The 24547-nt window shown below is 35.3% G+C and overlaps 2 protein-coding genes across 2 annotated transcripts; both read right to left on the bottom strand.

Annotated features, from left to right (window-relative positions):
• Nucleotides 1-739: 739 nt before the first annotated feature.
• On the bottom strand, nt 740-4120 carry LOC132309505 (disease resistance protein RUN1-like). The gene is made up of 5 exons (XM_059807809.1): nt 3972-4120; nt 3346-3871; nt 3017-3201; nt 2631-2703; nt 740-1138 (listed from the first exon to the last, which is right to left on the bottom strand). The coding sequence occupies exons 1-5, from the start codon at nt 4118-4120 to the stop codon at nt 740-742; spliced, it is 1332 nt and encodes a 443-aa protein (XP_059663792.1).
• Nucleotides 4121-7715: 3595 nt separating this feature from the next.
• LOC132309506 (TMV resistance protein N-like) lies at nt 7716-8150 on the bottom strand. The gene has a single exon (XM_059807810.1). It carries the CDS (start codon nt 8148-8150, stop codon nt 7716-7718), a length of 435 nt encoding a protein of 144 aa, XP_059663793.1.
• Between the last annotated feature and the right edge of the window lie 16397 nt (nt 8151-24547).

Genomic DNA, 24547 nt, shown 5'->3' on the forward strand with positions numbered 1-24547 from the left:
GCTGAATTAACATGGATCGGGTATCTATTAAGCGACCTGGGGATTCCTCTAGTTCAACTACCTCGGCTCTTCTGCGATAATATCAGTGCCCTTCACATGACAAAAAATCCTGTTTTCCATGCTCGGACCAAATATATTGAAATAGATTACCATTTTGTTCGAGAAAAAGTTACGCGTGGAGATCTTGTCACCAAATATATTCCTTCACCACTGCAAATTGCGGATGCCTTAACTAAGGCTCTTCCAAAGTCATCTTTCAAAACTTTTCGAATCAAGCTGGTAGTTCATCCTCTTCCACTTCCCAGCTTGAGGGGGCCTGATAAAGTCAATGAAAAATTCACTTGTCAAAAATAAAGATCCTAGTACTAATGACAATATGGAAAAGGAGCAAGAAGATTACTACTCCAAATGGTCAAAAAATCCCATGATATATGCAAAGCCGTTGGAAACAAACTTGGCAATTTGTTATGCCATATCTAAAGGATTGCCTATTTATAAAATTAAATAAAGTTTTTTTCTAGGAGATTTTTTGTATATTACGGACCTCTTTATTGTATAAATTGACATGTCCATACACCTTGCTCGACAATGAAAAAGAGTGAATAAAATTCATTTTTCTATTCATTGCTTTTTCTCATTCTTTCTCTATATTTCTTTACAATTTCTTCATGGAGGCTTGAGCAACCACACAAAGAAAGACATCGTATGGATGATGGAAGTGACTCCAATGTTTGGAGCCTTACACAATCGTCCAAAACAAGTTGATAAAGGTCTGTAAGTTGAGCGAAGGTTGACCGTAAGCTAAAAAGTCATTCCCGCTTAGATCTAATTTCCACAACGAGTGAGGAAGATTGACAAAGGATTCTTCATCTAAATTGCAGTTACACCAATGTAATTCTACAATACTCAACTGTGCAATGGATGACGGTAACTTTTTTATTACACTATGACTCAACACAAGCATTCTTAAACTCTTCATTTCACCAATATTGTCCAAACTGCCAAGCATTTTGCTATTCCACAGATGTAACTCGTCAAGCCCTTCGAGATGTCCAACTGATGGAGGTAATTCTTTTATTGCAGTCCCATTAAACCAAACATGCTCTAAACATATCATCTCTCTATGGAACTCTGGACACTTCTCAAGTTTTGAGCACCCAATCAGATAAAGAGTTAAGAGATTTTAAATTAACTCTTGTTGCGAGATTCTTCAGATTTTTACATTTTTTGAAACTCAACCAAATAAGCCTCTCATGAAATTCAATAGACAGATCAACCTCAACCAGACTTGTACAACCTTCAAAAACCAATTTCTCCAGACATGGCAACCTTGGCTAATTAGGAGTTTTGTTCAAATTTGTACAGTAGCTGAGATCGACAAATTTTAACTTATCTTGAAACTGTTAAATCAAACAATTAAAAAATAAAAGAAATCAACTACAATCAACTCAAATATAATTATCCAACAGGAGGGGAAATGTATTTAAAGTAATAACCTCACCATTAACTTCTAATCTTCTCATCTCGTTAGAAAATAGAGATAGAAAACACAAGATAACTACATGTAATTTCCCGTTTCCTTTAGTTTTCATTTTTCATTTTCTATCTCACATCAGAAAATAAAAAATAGACTTAAGAAAAATAAAAAAGACTCAGGAAAGAGAAAGTTACTGAAATTATACAATCACTAGATCAATACCATTTGTTCAATTAGTTTATTTAAATTCGCATTCACTGTGGTATAGTTAAATGAAATGTAAGAGGTGAAAGTAAAAAGTAAGAGGAAGTGAGTAAATGAAAAGAATATAAATTTTCCAATGTGCATTTTATTAGTATATAATTTTTTTTAAAGAAAATAAAAAAAAAAAAAAATTACCATTTCATAGTTTAAAATACATGAAACTTGAAAGAAAACAAAGTACAATGTTGTAACCTCATAAAATTTTCTCAAGAAATGAAGTTAACTGAATATGACTAAATTACTTTCCTTCTATTTCATACTATTTCATTCTAATCAAATGGCCAACAAAATTTCGCCTCCTTATCTATTACCGATTTGATCGAAACATAGGTGGTCAGTAAGAAATTCATTTTTTGTTTTTGCATGCTAAATTATAAGGATGTACACTTCAGTTTGATTTGGTATAAAAGGTAAAATTAAAGAACCAAACTGAACCATTCTGGATTGTACAAAAACATTTTTCATTGGCCAGCTTCACGAATTGAGCTCATCCTAAAATAAAATCCAAAAAATAATAGGTTAACATAAATCAAGACTTATATAAACATAATCGCTATAACAGGTAGTAACACATGTAATGTAAGCCTACGATAACAATTTTTTAATATCTTAGAGGCGTTGTTCACTACTTAACTACCCATGAATTCCCCTATTCTTACTTTAAGAGTTGGAATCCAAGAGGTCAGCTTGATTGGCCTGCCAACATGGGAACTCCAACAAAAAAATTTAATATATATATATATATATATATATATATATAAGATATCAATGACTTTTAACTAATCCAAAAGCTTTTGAAACAAATAACTTATGATATAAATTATCTTCAACCAACTTGACAAAGTATTTTGCAAAGAGAAGCGTATTGCAGTAAAAATAATAAAATTACCTTCTTGTCATCGAATCCAACCTCAACCAAGCTTTCACAACCTCTAAGAAGCAATTTCTCCATAAATGGGAACCTTGAAAAATTAGGATTTTTTCCCAAATTTTTGCAGTAACTGAGATCAAGAACTTTTAACATCTTTGGAAACTCTTAAAAAATAAATAGTAAAATAAGTTAACTTCAATGGACCAGAGAAAATTATTACTTTCAAAAAACTGTTTAAAAAAAAATTACCAAAAGGAAAATAGCGTGAGTAAAATATTTATCTTACTTTTGTATTGGACCAAATCTCTTTAATCGGGCCATTACGTAAATGGAGTTGAACGAGATTTTATGGATGAAAATTGTATGGCAAATGTTTTGCGGGATAGTCACTCCAGTCAAGATACCTTAACTCATGTGAAAGATACTTATGGCATTCATGAAGTTCCACGCCACTAATTTTGAGTATTCTTAGCTTCCTCATCTTTGCCAAGGCATTTATGCTTACATGCAACCTTCCCTCAAAGAAGTCAACATCTTCTAAAGATAATCCTTTCTCAAGTAACACAATGCCTTCAATATTTTCTGTCCCCTATCAACCCAGAAATAAAAACATAATTAAAATTATATAACTTCAAAGAAGACTACATGGAATACAATACAAGAAACTTTTTTTTTTTTGGCATATCTTGCACGTGGAAATTAAGAAACTAACATATATGGCTTTAGCACGTACCGTATTTTCAGTAAATACTTCATAGATGTCTTCATAAGACCACAGCCTGTTGCGCCTCCTAAGATCATCAGATTCTTGACAAACAATTTCTCGGCCCATTTCTTGTATCAAATCATGCATTGACAGGTGGTTGTTTTTTGATATATTAATGAGGCACCGCTCTCTAAGAATTTCTATTCCAAAAGCCTTGTCAGATTCAGGCCTTTTAGAAACGTCCAAGACATATTTCTTATTGTATCCTTTGAAGAAACACGCGATATCAAGAAAAATATTCTTCTCTTCCTTATCAAGGCTTTCATAACTAATTCTTAAAACTTCATGAATTTCTTTGGGAGGCTTGGTCTGCAACCCATTCAATATAGTTAAACAATCTTGCTTGCTTCTATTACTTAAATAGGAACCCAAAACTTTAAGAGCAAGTGGAAGGCCTTTGGCATAATCTTTTGCATGGTGTGAAAGTTTCTCATATTCTTCTTTAGTCTTATTTTGCTTGAATGCATGCCAACTAAAAAGTTCTACTGCTTCACTGCCATTTAGTACCTCAATATCATATATTCCAACATTGTATTTTTTTCAACAACCGCCTCTCTTTAGTTGTTATGATGATCCTACTACCATTTCCAAACCATTCCTCTCCGGCTTCTCCAACTAAGTACTTCAATATATTTTCTTTATCTACATCATCGAGCACCAAAAGAAGCCTTTTATTATGAAGTCTCTCCTTTATCTCATTGATACCCCTATCAGGATATGATATGGTTATATTTTTATCCATTAGGATCTCTCTGAGAAATTGCTTTGTAGTTTAGCTAGACCACCATAATTTGTTGACTCTTCTCTCACGTTTTCAAGAAAACAACTTCTTTCAAAAGTTTTTGATATTCTGTTGAAAATTGCTTTGGCCACAGTTGTCTTTCCTACTCCTTCAATTCCACAAATCCCAACAAAGAGTTGATCCTCTGCAAGCAAAGACATTATTTTATCCACACGTGTATTAATACCCACTTCATGGTCAGCAACTCTGAATGATTTCGGCTGCAATTTTTATAAAATCATTTGAACAATGCATTTGATAAACTTATCCTCATACCTATCAAGTAGAAAGCACATTAAAATCAAAATCTAGAGGGAGAAAGAAATATATATATATATATATATATATATATATATATATATATAAAGGGTATTTACTCATTATAACTTGGTATAGGCAAAAAAAAAAAATTAGAGTTGAAAAAATACTTCTAACAACCCATCGCTACAGTTGAAAATGCTGACATCAATTTGATACTAACAAGTATAAATAAAAGTGAGTAAATTAGTGTTAGGAAGAAATTGGAATTTGTATAAAGGAATTTGAAATAAAATCATCTTTGTACCAATTTGGGATATAGCAACGTGCCAGTTATGAACGAGATTTTTAGAATTAGAGACAAGAAAATAGTTAATAAAAGGATAAAATTGTAACTACATTCCAAATCCCATCAAATCCTTTCATTTTTCCATCGATTTCTCCATGCCAATTTTCCTTTAAAATCCCATCAAATCCCTTTCCCTTTTCAAATTCTATCATTCCAAACAACTGATATTCTGTTAAAATTTCAATTCCTATCAAATCCCAAGGTTCCAAACACATTGTTACAGAATTTTACTTAAATATGGAGTTTACCACCCAATAATGGGGCAGTCTAATTAAGATAGAATATATGGGACTGTATTGGATTAGGATGTTAATAAATACGAGTATAAAATAGGGTTAAGTGTAAAAAATACCCTCATAATATGTAAAATGTGCAACTACCCCTCTATTGTTTGAAAAAACCCCTTATTGTTTTCAATTTGCGCAAATTAATAAGGACAAATCATAATTTTGATGGTAAAATTACTAAATTAACCTTACTTTATCATTAACAAATGGGGGGGGGGGACAAAATATCAAAACTACCCTTAAAGTCATAACATAACAGTAAAAGGATTATAAATTAGTGTCACAATATTTAAAACAAAATTGGAATGTGAGTGTCTAGTTACCTTTTACCAAATTGAACCATTATCCTTCTAATACATTCAAGAATATATATACACACACCAAACTAAAAATAAAAAATTTATAGACGTACCTCACTAACTACACGTCAATCTCACTCATCAATAATATATATTTTTAAACTGCATTTTATCCCACTTATTAATGATTTTTGAGAAATTGTACTTGAAAAGTTCATGGTAAACCAACTAGGGAAAAAAAAATAATAATAATAATAATAATAATAATGGTAAACCAAATAGGAAAAGAAAAAAGTTAATGGTAAATTCAAAAAGTTTGGCTCGCATGATGTTAAAGCCTTGTGCTTGTTTATTATAAAGAACAAGATATGACAAAAATAGACATTAATAAAATAAAATAAAATAAATAATTTTTAAAAAATGTGTTGCTTAAGTTTGTGTCTGGTCCAAGAGTAACTAGATCAAAATTTTAATTTTGATAGAAATCATAAGTTCATCTGATAACAATTTGTGTCAAAGCAAATTCATTAATTTAATTATTATTATTATTATATATAATTAAGGGAGAATCATTCATTTACAAGAAAATATACATCTATCATTTAGAATAGATATTATTGGCAGTGATTTTAGTGAAAAAAAAAAAAAAAAAAAAAGAGAGAGATAATATAGGCCGCCACAAAAAGATATTTTAGAGAGATAATATCAGTGATGGCGAGATATTTTAGAGAGAGAATAGATTTTTTAGAGAGATAGACTATGGCAACAAACATAGAGTTTTTCCTTGCACAAGTCTTGAAGCACTTGCAAACAAACTCATTTAGTGTTCAAATATATATAAAATTAGTAGGGGCATTCTTATTACACAAAAAGGGCACTTTTGATTTTTTTTTTTTTTTTTTTTTTTTTTTTAATGACTTCACCCAACTGCTCTTTTTCAACAAATCCATTTAATAGGGAACAAATTGCTCAAAAGATGAATAATAAAAGGAATTATACGCCCTTTTTTTCTTTTTTTTGTTAATAAGAGTGTTTATTGCACATTTTTTTATATAGCAAGAAAGTTTTTTGCACTTTAACTCTATAAAATATTATGGGCGTTTCAAAACGGGCTTCCAAACCCAGAAAGTCCTTTCCCAATAATAAAGAGCGTTTGGTAAAATTTCTGAAAATGGACTTTAAAAAAGTCTTAGTGGCTTAGAACCCCGGTTGACCAAGCCAATAAAACATGATTCCTAATTAACTTCCCACAAGCTACACACTTTTTTAAGTAATAAATATAAAATTCCTATATCATCCATTATTTAACATTTTAACCTATTTCAATTTCTGAATTTCATTGTAAACTTTTATCTTTCTATTTTTGTATCATCTTCTTCCTTCATTCTCTACCCAAAAAATAAAAAATAAAATAATGCTGAACAAAATTTCACAAAACTTTATTGAAAAAAATATTGTTGAAAAATGATTCAACAAAGGAAAAACAAAAAGATTGAGGAATTATAGGAAAAAATACTATTGACTCTTATTTGACTTCATAGTCTGAAAAGTTTCAAGACTTATGAACTCTCATCCAAAATTGAATCATATGTAGAATTTTAAATAATTTTTCTTTCTCTCTCCAAAAAATATATATATTTATATATATACACATAATATATATATGTATATATAAATTTTTTTTTTTCTATTTTGAAGGCTACCCGTTTCGCTGTTAAAGTGATTTGTAGGTATAAATAAGAATATTTTTGTTGCCATCTCTCTCTTTGTTTTATTTTTCTTTCTTTTCCTTTTTCCATCTCTTTCAACTCTATCATGTAGTGAAGGAAAAAAAAAAAAAAATTCTACCATTTAAATTGGGTTAAATTTGTATATCCAGATCTTCACTATACCAATTAATCGTTGCTTCATCATTAGCAATTTCACTCCATCACTTTAATTATGATTTTTTTTCTTCCCTTTTTTGTACATTTTTTTTTTTTTTTTTGTTTTTTTCTAAAGTTCTTTGTACATTTCAATTCAACTCTATACTAATATTAAGAATATAATTGTCAACTTAAATTTTGTTAATAGTTAAAAGAGTTTCAAAAAATTTACCCACCAAACAACTTTTTCGTTTTACATTACTTTCATCAAAATGCATTATTCAAGATTAATTCAGTGGAAGGAATTTCAGAAACTGAAAATTCCACCAAACAAAATATTTTTTTGCATTTAACCCTATAAAATATTATATACATTGATGAACAAAGCTAGTAGAAAGTAGTAACTCATAGAAGCAGAACATATATATATATATATATATATACCCATTTGCTGCATCTTCTAAATCGAGCCCACTTAGATTTGCAGCTTCTTTTAGATCAGCCCTCCACCTCTGCACCCTTTCCATCTCCTCCTCGAGAATTTTTTTCATGCTGTTCAAATGCTTTCGCGAAACTTCCCTTCTGCTTTCGAATTTGCGATGCTTTGACATCATAAAAGATGGGCAAAACTATTAGTCCCTTGGTCCTCATGCACACAAGGATCTCCACCAATTCATCCAAGCACCGTGATGAATTAGCGTAGTTTTTGGAGAAAATGATCACAGCAATGCTGGATTCATTGATACTTTTCCGGAGATCCAAAGAAATGGATTTTCCTTGCTCAAGCCTTTCATCATCTTTGAAGGACCTGATTCCTCTCTGTTCCAGAGCAGTGTAGAGATGGCCCACAAAACTTTTCCAAGTGTCTTCGCCTCGAAAACTCAAGAACACGTCATATTCAGATTGACACAGTGAAGAAGATGAAGAAGCCATAGATGTGTGCCAAATTACTCAAAGCTATAGATCGGAAAGCAATAAGTAATTATATATATATATATATATATATTGCCTCTTCAATTCTTAGCCATTAAGATAGATGCTTATTCAAATCTTAAAGATGAGGAATTTGGTTCTGAGTTTCCATAAACCTTTCTTAGTTTATTGGTGATATTGACTAAGGTGATGTGCAAACAATTTCCTACCTACCACATTGCCCCATTGGTCAACCATATTCCATGAATCCGTTGCTTTCTAAAATTTCTCGAGTCCATTAGTAATGATGGGAAAGTTTAACTAACAACCCCAGAGATTATTATTTAATCCTGATAATTAATACCGGATAGACCAATTTAATCTAGATTCTCTAAGTATTGTCCAAAAATCCTCACTACTAAACACGCTTAATGCATGCGCGTATTGACCCAGTAATGATGGGGAAGTTTAACAACCCCATAAATTATTATTTAATCCTGATAATTAATACCGGGTAGACCAATTTAATCTTAGATTCTCTAATTAAAAAAAATGATCTCACAAAAACTTAGTGTATTAGTAATATATTATAAAAAAATCTTAACATTAGTTTTCTTAGATTAGTCTGATTTGATATAATATTTGTATTTTACTGTTTTTTTTCTTTTTGTAATAGACATACACAGTTTACAAATAGTTTACAAATAGTGTCAACTTTATTTTTTAATTTTTTGTTTATTTTTTTATTTTTTTTGTGGTAGTTCATGACCATGCGGAATCATGTATTAATTTCTTAATATATTTTAGGGTTTTCTTTTCAGTAAGAATAACAAATACATGAATTTTTAGAGTTTAATTTACAATTATGGAGTAGTCTTAAATTTTAAGGAAAAATAAATAAATAAACTATTAACGTGGAATAGAAAAATATGGTATGTTCGAAGATCAATACACACCTTGACATTCAAAATAACCAATTTAAACCTTAAATAAAATTACAACTCCATATATTGATTTTGAATTAAAAACATGCAAACACACAATTACATTTCCTGACATAACATTCACAAAGAAATTGATTAATATGTTCAAGTTCATCATCTTTGAGCTAGATTTGAATTTGTCAAGCTATGATAATTATGTTCAAGAGTGCCATCTTGATAGCATTACAACATACATTCGTGATTGATAAGTGTCTTCTATTTATTTAGTCTATTATTATTATGTTTATTTGTGAAAAAAAAAAAAAAAAATGAAAAAAAAAAAGTTTAAAACTTGATTGTATGTACAATTATCTATACGTGGGAAACCACATTTGTGTACATATGTGTCAATACCCCTTAAAGCTTTTGCACCTTGGATGCTTTCAATTCTTTGAAAAAGTTCATCTGGTGTGTTTTTCAAAAAAATTAGATAAATATTTACACACACGCTCCCCCAAGTGTTCTATGCCTCGCTTGAACTCACTCTCTCTTTAGAAAAGAGATGTTAGTTTTCCTACATGTATTTATAGTATTCTTTAGTTTATTTTTTAAAAATAAAATAAAAAGATAAATTATTAGATAGTTTTAAAAGGGATTGTAATATGAAACTAAAGATTTTCATTTAAATTAGTTGTTAGAAAATTACTTTTAAACTCAAAATATAAAACGGAACAGAACTCCAAGTTTTTACTATGCTTTTTATGTGTAATATTAGAGTTGCACAATTGCAGAACAGGTTATCAAAATATCTCAATTATAAAAGGTGTGAATAAGTGTAGTTTTCACTTTTGCTTATCTTTTTTTAAGTGTAGTCCAATTTAATGAGATAAAATAGATTTTAACCAGGCCAACGTAAACATAAATAAAGAGTAAAAGTAAAGAGAGTTGAAAGATAGTATCAGAATTATTTTTATTTTTTTCAATTATTCAGCTAAGTATTGTATAAATGATAATGTAAAGTATTGGGCCTGTTAGTTGAGACCTCACAGGCCCATAATTACAAAAGTAGGAAAGAAGAGAGAGCCCAAAGGCAACAGAGGCCTAAGCCTCAAAGCAAGTGATAACCGTTTATGACAATTCAAATCCGGTAAAACAGTGGATGACTTCCTTCTGGATTATATTATTTGTCCTCACCTCCCCAATTTATGGACTATTGAATTTTACGAGTTTAAGAAAAGTATTTCGGGTCTTCAACACCTTTTAAATGCATGAAAATGCAGGTTTGAATTTTTAAAATAATCACCCTGTGCAAATAATATGAAAAATCTTTGTATTCAATCTGTCTTTCCAAACCCCCCCAATATGAAATATTTACTAAAAATACGATACGTGTTAAAGGTATATATGTTAAGGACAGTTCTTGGCATAGGTTGTGAGGTATGATATCGATAGAACATCTAAGAAAATTTTAATTTTATATTTAGGGAGCAATTTATAAATTGATTTATCTGTACCTTAAATATGGTTAGAAATAAGATAACAGTTAGCAAACACAAATTTGTGAACGTAATTTTAAATAATTATTTCATAATTACTCAAAAGAAGATTCTTCAATTAAATTACTTATTTTCACATAGTAAATGTCACAAAAAAAAATAATAATAATAATAATAATCTTAACCTTATTTATCGTTGCAATTGTTATGAAGTTCAGTCAAGTGGTTGAAGTTCCAAGCTGTAATACTACTGTTGCAGCCCCTACAAAGAGAATCACAAAGAACCAAAAGTTGAAAAAATCATTAATGTTAAATTAAAGATTAGTAAGAGAAAATTAAGATGATAAACAATATTCAAGGAAAAATAAATCCCATATTTTTTATACTTCCAATAAATAATACAACGTAAAAATGAATGGACATTTTGTGTCCTCCAAGTAATGTGGTTGAATGAAAATTTGACATGTGTGAGGAGAAACAATATAATATTTAAAATTATAAAAATAAATTAGACCCATTTAAGAAGTGTATTGGCGTAGATCCATATGAACGAAATCCCCTTCTCTGAAATCTCCATTCCAAATCCCTAACCGCCAGCACTCCTGAATCTCCACCGCCACCACCAACCCAGCACCACCCTCACTCCACCACCCCCTCAGTAAAGAAAACTTCCAAAAATCTACACAGCCACGAGTTGAGAGATCAGTTCTCTCTCTCTCACTACCATCTTCTCCGTAACAAGCCAATGCTTGGAATCGCAGCCATTGAGCGATATCGTCTCCTTTGGGGACGATTCGACGGCGACAAGAGGACGGAGACAAAGGAGATAAGAAGTAGAGAGAGGGGACGGAGGCGTAGAGAGAGAAAGAGAGGAGTAGGAGTAGGAGCTAGAGAGCATCGTAATGATTGTTTGGTGGTGATCATGGAGTGAAGAGACGCATTGTGGTGTATTTCCGTTGTGAGTTGATTAATTGTTTGATTGCTTTTGTGAGATGGTTTGGTGGGTGTTGCAGTGATGAGTGGCAGAGGAAGAGAGTTGAAAGGGTGATGGAGGATCCCAGAGATGTGGAGAACTGTGGTTGAAATGGGTTTCTTGATTTTGGAAATGTAATAATAACTCAAATGGGCAGAGAGATTGAGACCGGGTTAACCCATTTAAAATGGTTTAATTCATTTTTTACTTTTTGAGACAAGCGTCAAAATTTTATTTCGCCACCTAATCTGCAGGACACAATCTGTCGTATAAGACAGGACTCTAGCATTATCTAAAATGAAATTGCACACAACCCCAACAAGCATCTACAGACATATATATAGACACACATATATATATATGTGTGTGTGTAGATTGCTTTTAAAATTGGTGTTAGGGGAATAAATTTGGTTTTGTTAAAATAGTGATGGGAAATATTTTGTAAGTTAGTATAATAAGGAATCAGATTAGATCTCAAATATGTGTTTGGATTCGATAATTACTTTTGAAATTTTTAGGTATAAAATAGTGATTAGGAAAAAACAAATATTTTTTCAAAATTCTCCATTGAGATACTAAAAGTAATAAAATAATATATATTTGTTAAAATTTTAACACGTTTATCTCTGTGACTTTCAAATTTAAATCCTCCAAATTACTACAAAAACATAAATTCAACCAGCCTGACTTATATCTTGCGACTTAAATTCCCTTAATTGATAATTATTTGTCTCTGTTTTATTTGCCCATATCTCCCAATTTATGGACCATTGCAGCAAAATATTATGAATTTAAGAAAAGTGTTTCGAGTTTTCAACACATTTTAAATGCTTTACTATCAAGCATGAAAATGGAGATTTGAATCATTAAAGTAATTACCTTGTGTAAATAATATTTAAAATCTTTATATTCAATCTGTCCCTCCGAACAATTAACGGGGATTACACTGCCTAATGACCATTTTGATAAAGACTTGAAGAGTCAGAATCATTAATACATTCATACATAGCACTAGGAGGCAAAAGTAAGCCATAATTAATCATATTCAATGAAACAAAATAATTCTCACTTCAAGGAACAATTCAACCTTTGCCATTGCATAGTTTCTAAATTAATCAAACAGAATTCAACTAATATGAACTTTTAATGTTAATCAAGTAGAAAGCTAGCATCCTTCTTATACCAAGCTAAATAAGCCTTCGCACTTTCCTACTTTTCACATTACTTCTATGGATGTCTGTCTGCAATAGAAAAAATCAAAGCAAGAAAGAAACAGAACATTCTTCAATATTACAAGGATTTGGGTGATACACACAAACATAGAGACATGATATATACACACACATATATATAGAGAAACCTACCTCGAAAGCTAATGGTGCCGTTGTTGAGCTAGCTATGAAGAATTTCTGTACTTGGCCCATTGATGTGGTCCTGTATAGCAAAGAAATCTGATTATCTAATATCACTAAACCAACTGAATCTTGGGTCAAATAGCCAAGTGCAATGAAATGCATAAACAATATTCTTTAGACTCTGGTTCAAATTTGTGAAGTCTGATATAATAACTGCATAATGTGTCATTTTCAAAGCCATGGATATGGGTAGAGAAGTTCAAGTTCATGCATAAAATAGACTCTCGAATAAAACCAGAACAAAGTTGACTTTAGACTATAAATTTTGGAATAACAAAAAATAATGGTCCCAACCCCCCATCTCATGATGTAATTGCCATAAGGTACACTTAAAAAGGTAAATGTCAAGCAATGCACTAAATAGTTATTTCATAATTACTCAAAAGAAGATTCTTCAATTGAATTTACATGTTCCTGCATATAAGGGAATAAACCCACTTTTTCGGCCCCACAAACAGAATCACACGATACCAAATATTGAAAAAAAAAAAAAATAGTAATACTAATTTTAAGATTAGTAACAGAAAGTTAAGATGATAAACCGATATTTAAGGAAATGAAAGGGAAAAAAAAAAAAAAAAACATTTGAATATAAATTAACAACTAAGGAAATAGACCAAATCTCAAATATGTGTTTGGATTAAATAATAAGTTTTAAAAATTTTAGTTAGCACAAATCATTGTACAATAGGGTTATTGGTCGGGTTAGTCGAACCACTGGGACTGCTAGTTTATGGCAACTTAGGTGTCTAGAGTCATTTTTAGAATGATGAAGGGGGTTATAGAGGATTTGTTGGATTGTCACTTAAGATTATGAATTGAAAAATGTATAAAACATTAATGCTAAGAAGTAAAGAGGCAAAGACAATTAAAAAGGGAACTAGGGAAGTGAATCCGCACTAAACCCTAAACACATGCTAGATCAAGACTAAATTGGGGATAGACAATATAAATGATGGCCAAGAATTATATAGCAACACTTGGTTGCCCTATAATCATCGAGAAATTCATCAAATCAAAACAAGAATGATCCATCAAAAGTTTATACATTCGAACTACCTAAACTAGGGTGTAGCATCAAACATACTATCTTAAGCAAAAGATCATCAAGCCTTTAATCAAATGATAAAGCACATGAAGTTAGGAATCAAGTATAAACCATCAAAGGGAATACCTAAGTAATGGACTATGAAGTTTCTCTATTAACATGCCATGAAAACCATTCATAATCTTATTTCCATTATCACATGAAAATGAAAGCATTATGATTAATATAAAAAACTACCTAAGACAAGATAATTAACTTACAACAATCATTTATAAACATTAGAATTCATTACAAGAGGTAATAAGCTCTTGATTATGAAAAGACCAAAAATTATACATTATTATCCCCAAAATAGAGCTTAATCTAGAACATGATTATAAGGGAAGGCTTCATCACCTCCCTAGATGGAGGTCTAGTTACCCATCATTGTAAGGAATGAAGAGGAAGAAGCAAGTCCACCCTCCATTTTTGCACCTCAAGGAAGCTAGAACCCAAGACCTCAAGAACACCTCTCTTCCTCCCTAGAACTTAGCTAAAAATTGTGTTTTTTTTTCATATGAGATTACCTTCCCCTCTTTATCCATCCAAAACCTACTCCCCATACTCACCATCCCGAGCTCCCCCCTCTGCATGAAGCTAGACCACACAAAAGGAGGATAAGGGGACCAAAATACTGAAAATCAGGGGCAGTTGAACTGCCTGCTACAGTTCCGCGGGCGCCCGTGAGGGCTTGGGCTTGCGAGGGCAATGCTGGAGTGTTTGGAGGGCGCCCGCGATGGCGCGGCGGGTGCCCGCGGTGGCTCGCGGGAGCTTCTGCGGGAGCTAATCAAGGGCCCGCGAAAGCTGGCAGAGAGTAAGGTGGCGCGGCAGGCGCCCGCGGGAGCTTGCCTTTGCAGCTTTGACCATACTTCTTGTAAGCTTCATCAAACTAGATCATGGATGTGCTTCCATCTCAGAAGCACAATGAACACTAAGCCATGGTTTCATAAAAACTGCAACATAAGAGGTTCGGTCCAAAGGATGACTCCCCCGCAAGGCGCACGTGTTTCAACACAAATGATGTCAAAACCACTTCTTTGATCATTCTCGGGAAAAATACCTAAAATCAAAAATAAATACACAACTGAATTAAAATTGTACATTATCCTCTAATAATGGACTTAACTAATGCAAGAAAGGGCGCTTGAATATGTAATATTCGGCGCTTATCACACCCCCAAACTTACATTTTGCTAGTCCCTTAGCAAAACAAGACAAAGAGCTTAATGAAAATGACAACCAATGAAATGCTGACACATGTATCAATCATCAAACAAAAGTATCGACGAAGCTCAACTATGATTTGGAACACAGAAAATTCGAAGATAGACATTGAACAGACTACCTTGTATATATGAAGCCTTAACACATAAAATGGCAAAACTAGTTCAACTTAAATACATCAATCATCAAGGTCTATATAAACACTTCAATTTTCATCTCTTGAATAACATGAACTCTAACTTCAGTGAAAGTGAGCCGGATTCCCAATATGTGGCTTTTACCCTCTTTTTCCAATCTCAAGAACACATTTTTACATCCTTAAATCTCCTTCTAAATGAGGTCTCCAAGGCATAATTTTATTCACTGAACAACTTTTGTTGCTTATTGACAATTTTATTGATCAACTCAAAAGATCACTTACTATGGTCGTACAATGTCGAAAATCCATTAAGCTTTCTAACCAACCCATGTAGCAAGTGTTGGGCCAATAACTCCCAAGCCAGATGGTTTTAGGGCGCTAAATGTAAAGACACTCCTAGGGCTTAATAAATCGAATTGGAAAGGCTACGAATTTCGACGAACCATCTTTATTTATTTTTGAACAACCGTGCAATGTCTAAGTTCTTTAAGCTTTCTAACCAGCCCATGTAACAAGTGTTAGGTCAACAACTCCCAAGCCAGATGGCTTTAGGGTGTTAAGTGTAGAAACACTCCTAGGGCTTAATAACTCGAGTTGGAAAGGCTACGAACTTCAACTGGTCATTGATTTTTTTTTTTTTTAAAAAAAAAAAAAAAGACAAAACAAAACAAATGCCAAGGATATCCATTCATTAGGGTCATTAATTCAGATCACTTAGTCCCTATCAGGGTCAATTTGGGTTGCATGCCTTACAATTAGGTTTCCGGTGTGCAAATGTGCAATGTGAAGCATAACAGAGTATGAAATCCGACGAAAATTTAATTAAAGTTTTTATACAAACCGATTATGAATCAACATGCTTATTTCAAAAGTTTCTTTATTTTCAAAAAAATTGTCTTGGCTTCTATACACAAAGTATTAAGCACATGCTTCAACCTTCAAAAAGTTCCATGATTCCTCTATCATTGCTTTAAACAATATGATTTTATTAACTTACGAGCATAAAAAATGAGCAAAAATATCAAAAATGAGCAAAAATCATCAAAACTGCAATAACATACACATGCACCCCCAAACTTGAATGTCACATTGTCCCCAATGTGAGAAGACAAGGGACAAGCAAAGAGAATGAACAAAGGGGGAAAGGAACAATAGTACCAAGTTGAGAGGATTGGAGTGGTGGTGCAAAAATAAGCCAGCTCGTGAATTCCATGAGCATGCCCCCAAACTTGGTTTCAAAAACCTGTCAAAAGATATCTATACAAAGCAAGAATCATATGAATCCAAATTCAATGAAAATAACTGCAATTTATTCGACTAAAAACTATAATCCATGCAGAGTAGCAAAAGTGATACAGTTATAAATGCAAAAGAAAAACTGAAAAGTAAATGTCAAACGTGGCCCAAAATAAGTCTAAAAAGTACTACTGAAAAGGGAAATAAGACGAAAAACATGAAATCACTCCACCATTGGAGTAGAGGAGGAAGCACCAGATGGGCTAGGTGCACGGTCAATCAATAACTGGAGCATAACCTGCAGAATCTCTTGATTCTCCTGAGTCTTCTGGAAGGCACCCTCTATGGCGTCAAAGCGCAAGAAAAAGGCATCGAGACGAGCATTCAAGGTGAGATAGTCGGCGTAAGTCATGACATCCGGCGGTGGTACAAAAGGGGAAGCTGGAGAAGCGAGGGCATCAGGAGCAGGAGGGGCAGGAGCTACAGGGGGAGCCAGAGCACCCCAATCTAACTCGCCACCAATGCAGGCCTAACAGGACGTCTGAAGCTGAGCTGTGCTGGACTTCCAGACCCCAAGGTTGAAGTTCAACACATCTTTCTCTTTATGCTCACCACGGGGAGCTTGGAACCCCGCATTTTTTAGCAACCTTGTAATAAGGTATGGAAATGGGAATGCCCAGGTGGTGGTGGTGCGTGACCGAACCAAGATTAATTCATTGTAAATTTTTAACAATTGGTCCCAGACAAGCTGTGGGACATAAAACCAATACTTCTTTTCAGCATAGTAGAGAGTTTTCAGAAAATTCCCCTTACGCTCGGAATGGCCTGGCACGGGTAGGACATTCTTGGCCAGGACCGAATCAAGAAACCATAGCTGGCATGGTAAGAAGGATTTATTGGTGCTTGTGGTTCTGTTGCCGGTGAATAGACCATGACAAATTTCTCCCACAATTTCCGCCAAGGTAAGCTGATCGGGACCTTTAACATAAAGGGGGAGGCCCGCCTCATCCACCGACAAAACCAAGGGGCAATCCATAGCCATAACAAGGTCATCCAGGTCGAATTCATAATCATAGCCATCAATGGTGGTTTTGAGTTTGTCTGGTTCTGCACATGAGTGGAACATGTTGGCGTAGACTAGACGGACCATGCGCTGGTAGTAAGAATGAGCGTGTGGTTTGAAAAGAGAGGTGAGGCCACGGGCCCTCAATTCGCGGACGGACCATGCGGTCTCCGAATTGTTCTTGAAAGTATTTGCAATATCGAATCTAGCTTCGGTTTCAATTGGCCATTCAGCCCAATTTGGGGTCGGAGGCACATTAGAAGGGCCCTCAGATAAACGAGCACGCTTGGAAATGACCATAGGAGCCATTAGAAGAAAGAAAATTGGTTCAGGATTTCTATCGAACACCTGGTGTGCAGCAAAATTAGGAAGAGAGCAAAAATAAGGTTAGAAATGCGAAAACCCCAAAATTTTAACCTGCAATCAACAAAACAAAACCCCAAACAATTGCAAATCCTCTACATAATCAATCCCATCCTCCATTGATTCACAAATTGAAAAAAAGGGAGAAGAAAACTTACCCCAAGTTGATGAACCAAAAGCTCTCTTGTTGGAGCTTGGGGATGGAAGATGATAAGGATGAGGAAGATGGATGAAGGATGAGGATGGATGAAGATGGATGAGATTGAAGTGAGAGTGAGAGATTGAGAGGTGAATGAAGGTGTTTGAAAGGGTTGAGGGCGAGAGTGGAGAGAAGGAAGGTTGAAGGGAAAATAAAAAGATGGAAAAATGGGCTTGAAAGCCCATTTTAAAAAGGGGCGTGACAGTGACGGGCACCCGCGGAAGCAAAGCGGGCGCCCGCGGGTCTCTATTAGCCTACTGCTCGAAATGGCGGGCACCTGCAAGAAATTAGCGGGCGCCCGCGGCCTCTTCACCATACTGCCCAAATTGGCGGGCGCCCGCGGGTCTAGTGCGAGAGGCCGCAGGTGCTATGCAGAAACTACTTCTTGAAGTAAGTTTTGGCCTACAAAGGCCGGGCCGGGGTCGAAGAATGCCAAATTTGGAAATTTAAGTGTCTATGGACCCGTGACACCTCGTAGAACCTGCAGAATAGGAATTGAAGCGCATTTGTAAAAACGCTAGACTTGAGGTCCGAATCTCCCGTTATCTTTGGATTTATCGAGAAAATTGCCGGAATGACCTTGAAAAAGTCCAAAAATGGTACTGAAACCTTAAAATGATTGAGAAAACCGAATGTGACTTTTGGAACGCAATTCGAGACAATTTCAGAAAGGGTTCACATTTTGGTTATACTTAGCTAATTTTCAGAAAATTATTAGCTAAGGCAACTTTGGAGAGAAGCTTGGAAGATCAGAGAATTGCTTCCCATGAATGCTAAATTTAATGTCGATAGCTAGACGAACCGAGCGTTGCATGATACATCAATCCTCGTAAATTAGGTCCGTTAATAGGACTTTCTCTACTTTGCGGATAGGGACTATGCCATCAACATACGGCTTAAGCCGTTGACCGTTAACCTTAAAGAGAGATCCATTGGTAGGATCTTGGAGTTCGACGGCACCATGAGGAAAGACAGCGGTGATGACATATGGACCATCCCACCGTGAATGGAGTTTACCGGGAAAGAGTCTCAATCTAGAATTGAAAAGCCAAACTTTTTGTCCAGGGGCAAAAGACTTTTTGACAATGTCCTTGTCATGAAAAGCTTTAGTCTTTACCTTGTAGATTTTGGCGCTTTCATATGCATCATTGCGAAGTTCCTCAAGTTCATTGAGTTGTAATTTACGAGTAGAGCCAGTTTGTTTGAGATCAAAGTTGAGCCTTTTTATGGCCCAATAAGCACGGTGCTCTAGTTTAATGAGGAGATGACACGCCTTGCCAAAGACAAGTCGATATGATGACATGCCAATGGGTGTTTTATAAGCTGTCCGGTAAGCCCAAAGCGCATCGTTTAGTTTTAATGACCAATCTTTGCGGTCCGGTCAAACCATTTTTCCAAGATGTGCTTAATCTCCCGATTAGATATTTCCACTTGACCACTTGTTTGAGAATGGTAAGGTGTAGCAACCTTGTGAAGGACGGAGTACTTGGAGAGGACGGATTTATGGTAACAAATTCAAAAATGAGATCCATTGTCACTAATGATTGCTCGGGGTGTACCAAAACGACTAAAAATGTTGGACTGAATGAAGTTGATCACTACTTTATGATCACTGGTTTTGGTAGCTTCGGCTTCAACCCACTTGGAAACATAATCCACCGCTACAAGGATGTACTCATAGCCATAAGAAGATGAAAATGGTCTCAAGAAGTCGATCCCCCACACATCAAAAATTTCTATGATTAAGATGGGAGGGAGGGGCATCATGTCCCTCCGAGACATGGATCTGAGTTGTTAACATTGCTCATAAGATTTACAGAAATTATAAGCATCCCGAAACAAGGATGGCTAATAAAATCCGCTTTAAAAGACTTTGTCGGCGGTCTTTTTGGCACTAAAGTGTACCCCACAAGCAAGAGTGTGGCAGAAATTTAGGACACTTGAGGTTTCATTGTCGGGAATGCATCTCCGGATGATTTGATCCGGGCAATATTTGAACAACTCCGGATCTTCCCAAAAGAAATGCTTAACTTGGGAGAACAACCTGTTTTTTTCTTGTTTGGACCAATTGAATAGAATTTTTCCTATCACTAGATAGTTGACAATATCCGTATACCAAGGGAGACTGGAATGGAAAATCTGAAAAAGTTGCTCATCCGGAAAGGAATCATGGACTGCAGCAAATTCAGAAGATTTTTTAATGAGTAAACGAGAGAGATGGTCTGCGACAACATTGTCGGTCCCTTTTTTGTCCCGGATTTCAATGTCAAACTCTTGAAGTAAGAGTATCCATCGAATTAGACGGGGTTTGGTCTTTTTTTTAGCTAGCAAATGCCTAAGCGCAGCATGATCCGAGAAGATAATGACATTGGATCCAAAAAGATAGGAACGGAATTTATCCAAGGCATACACCACAGCTAGCAATTCTTTTTCAGTGGTGGTGTAATTTAACTGAGCATCGGAGAGAGTCTTGCTAGCATAATAGATGACGTATGGAAGTTTTTCTACACGTTGGCCTAAAACCGCACCTAATGCATAATCGGATGCATCACACATGATCTTAAATGGAAGAGACCAATTAGGCGATTTCATGATTAGGGCGGATGAGAGAAGAGTGCGTAGTTTCACGAAAGCTTCCATACAAGCTTCATCAAAATTGAATAGAACGTCCTTGGCAAGAAGATTACATAAGGGCCGAGAGATTTTGCTAAAATCTTTGATGAAGCGATGATAGAAACCGGCATGTCCAAGGAAGGAACGGATTTGACGGACCGAATTTGGAGGAGGGAGATTAGAGATTAACTCCACTTTGGTTTTGTTAACCTCAATTCCCCTTTATGAAACGACATGTCCTAAAACAATGCCTTCTTAGACCATAAAGTGACTTTTCTCCCAACTTAGAATGAGATTTATTTCCTTGCACCTTTGAAGTATAAGAGATAGATTTTGGAGACACGAGTCAAAAGAGGATCCAAAGACGAAAAAATCGTCCATGAATACCTCTAAAAATTTTTCAACCATATCCGAAAATATGGACATCATACATCTTTGGAACGTGGCCGGTGCATTGCATAGCCCAAAAGGCATGCGTCTATAAACAAAAGTTCCGAAGGGGCATGTGAATGTGGTCTTCTCTTGATCTTATAGATCAATTGCCACTTGGTTATAGCCAGAATAACCATCAAGGAAACAATAGAAGCTTTGGCCTGCTAACCTCTCTAGGATTTGATCAATGAACGGGAGTGGAAAATGATCTTTCCTAGTGGTAGAGTTAAGTTTCCGGTAGTCAATGCACACACGTCACCCGGTGGTGGTGCGTAATGGCACGAGCTCTCCCGCGGAATTTTCAACGACGATGAGGCTGGTTTTCTTAGGAACAACTTGAATGGGACTCACCCATTTGCTATCGGAGATAGGATAGATGATTCCTACATCCAATAGCTTGATCATTTCTTTCATAACCACTTCCTTCATGTTGGGATTCAACCGGCGCTACACCTCTCTAGAAGGTTTAGCGTCCTCCTCCATATGGATGCGATGCATGCAAATAGAAGGGTCAATTCCTTTCAAATTAGTCACTGCCCAGCCAATAGCTTCTTTGTGCTCTTGTAGCACCGCTAAAAGGCTAGTTTCTTGATCCTTTAAAAGGTCAGAAGCAATAATGACCGGAATAGTTTAATTTGCACCAATAAACACATACTTGAGGTAAGTCGGGAGCGGCTTTAGCTTAAGTTGTGGAGGAGACTTCAAGGAAGGGACTGGAGGAGTAGTAAGAAGTTGAGGAAGCGGTTCTTTTGGAATTTTCCAAAGAGGAGTATCCATGACAGCATTAATGTCAAGCAAGGAGTTTACTTCTTGGATTGATTGGTCAATATCAAAGTTTGAGAAGTCAAAATGAGACATGCAAGTTTCCAAAAGATCTTTGCTTAGAATGAAGGGGAGAAATTCTTCGACCACTTCATCTACCACATCGATAAGGAAACAATCATCCTCATCGGAAGAATGTTGAGTTGCATGTAAAATGTGGAATTTGACTTGCATATTTCTAAAGGCGATATCCATCACCCCGGTTCGGCAATTAATTGAAGCGTTAGCCGTAGCTAAAAATGACCTACCGAGGATCATGGGAATATGCTTCTTTGGGTCATGGACCGGTTCCGTGTCAAGAACCACAAAGTCTACCAGGAAGTAGAATTTGTCCACTTTGATAATGACATCCTCAAGAATGCCTCGTGGGTGCTTAACCGATCTATCAGCAAGCTGCAAGACCACGAAGGTTGGCTTTAGATCTCCCAACCCAAGCTGTAAGTAAACTGAATATGGAATCAAATTTACACTAACTCCTAAGTCAAGGAGGGCCCGTCGCCAATGACACACGAGATAGTTGGGGCGCCCGAATCCTTATACTTTGGAGGAGCACTGTGTTGAATGATTGCACTCACATTTTCAGTTAATCTCACCTTCTTTGGCAAATGATTTTTGGAAGTGCGTTTTTTGGTGCACAAATCCTTGAGAAATTTTGCATAGGGAGGGATTTGCTTTATAGTATCCAAGAGAGGCAAGTTGATCTTTATTTGCTTGAAAACTTCCCACATGTCTTGAATTTTGCAATTCTTGTTCCCAATATGTGTCGACTCTTAGAGACGTTGAGGAAACGGAGCTTTAGGCTCATAAGAAGTTTCCACATTTGGAGTGACAAGCTTGGGATTTTCATGAGTAGGATTTGGATTAGAAGAGTTGGTACTTTGATTTGGATTTTTCGAAGGAGAATTCTTCTCATCCTTTTTTCCATCAACCTTGTTATCAACAACACGACCACTCCTAAGGGTGGTGATTGCTTAGACTTGTTCATGAATTGGCCCACTCGGAGGAGGGGTTTCGTCAATCACATGCATCCCTCTAGGATTTTCAAATGGTTGAGCGGGAAGCTTACCCTTGTCCTTTTGGAGCAATTGATTCATGGAGTTAGCTATTTGACCCACTTGATTCTCAAGCTTAGCTATGGACTGAGTATGAGAATGAACCATTTAAAGAGTGGGTTGCAAAGATGTCAAGAGTTGCTTGTTGGAATCCATCATTTGCTTATTCAATGATTCCATCATTTGCTTGTTTGCAGCCACAATTTCATCAGTTGGGAACACATGGGATTGATTGGAGACATTTGGATTGTATGAAGGATGGTAGCTTGATGAGGCCTGAAATTGCCTATTTTGAAATTGAGAAGAGGGCTGATTTTGTTGCCCTTGATTTTGAAAACTCGAATTTTGTGGTGCTTGTTGCCTCTACGAAAAATTCGAATGATCTCTCCATCTCGGATTATAAGTATTGGAATATAGATTATTTTCGGGCCTTGAGAACATTGCATTTGCTTGCTCTTGATTGGAATTAGGAAATTGTTCCGGTATGGGATAATCTTCCGAGAGATGGAATGGACTAATACATGATGCACAAACCGCACTTACTGAATTTTGAGACAAAGAGGGGGAGAGATGTGGTGCCATCAATTGATAGAATTTATAAGCTATGGCATCCACCTGGGAGGATTCCTCCCTCAGTGTTTTTGGTTGACAAGGGTTGGTGTTCTTGTATTGGTTGAGGTTGGACCACTACGAGAATTATGCTGCAACGAGTTTTCACTCAAATTTTCAAGTAAGGTCCAGGCCTCATCCGTACTTTTAGACATGAACATCACTCCATAAGATGAGTCAACCATGAATCTATGTGGGTCGGTTAACCCAGCATAGAAAGCTTGCACCAATTGCCATTTTGGAATTAAGTGGTGCGGATATTTCCTTAAGAGGTCTTGAAATCTCTCCCAAGTCTCATGGAGTTGTTCCCCCTCGCTTTGTGAAAAGCTAAGAATGGAACGCCTCATTAAATTGGTTTTACTCACTGGATAATATTTCTTTAAGAATTCTTGCTGCAGTTGAGCCCATGTGGTGATGGAATTTGCAGCAAGGGAGTTCAACCAATACTTTGCCCATTCTTTTAATGAGAATGGGAAGAAATGCAATTGGAGAGCATTATCAAGATAGCCCTCAGCTTGATGGTAGAGCATATTTCAAGGAATTCATCAAGGTGCTTATAAGGGTCCTCATTTTCAAAGCCATGAAAAGATGGAAGCATTTGGATGGTGCTAGATTTAATTTCATATTAAGCGGCCTCAATATTTGGCATCATTATGCAAGAGGGAAAAGCATAAGTGGTAGTGATGAAGTGGTCCCTAAGAGTCATGGGAACCACATTTGGAATTTCGACCCTATCATTATTAATCCTTTCATTTCTGACATTTCCTACATT

Source organism: Cornus florida, unplaced genomic scaffold (assembly GCF_030987335.1).
Source record: "Cornus florida cultivar Cherokee Brave unplaced genomic scaffold, ASM3098733v1 CherokeeBrave_3.0.0_Hap2_Chr05, whole genome shotgun sequence".
NCBI lineage: Eukaryota > Viridiplantae > Streptophyta > Magnoliopsida > Cornales > Cornaceae > Cornus > Cornus florida.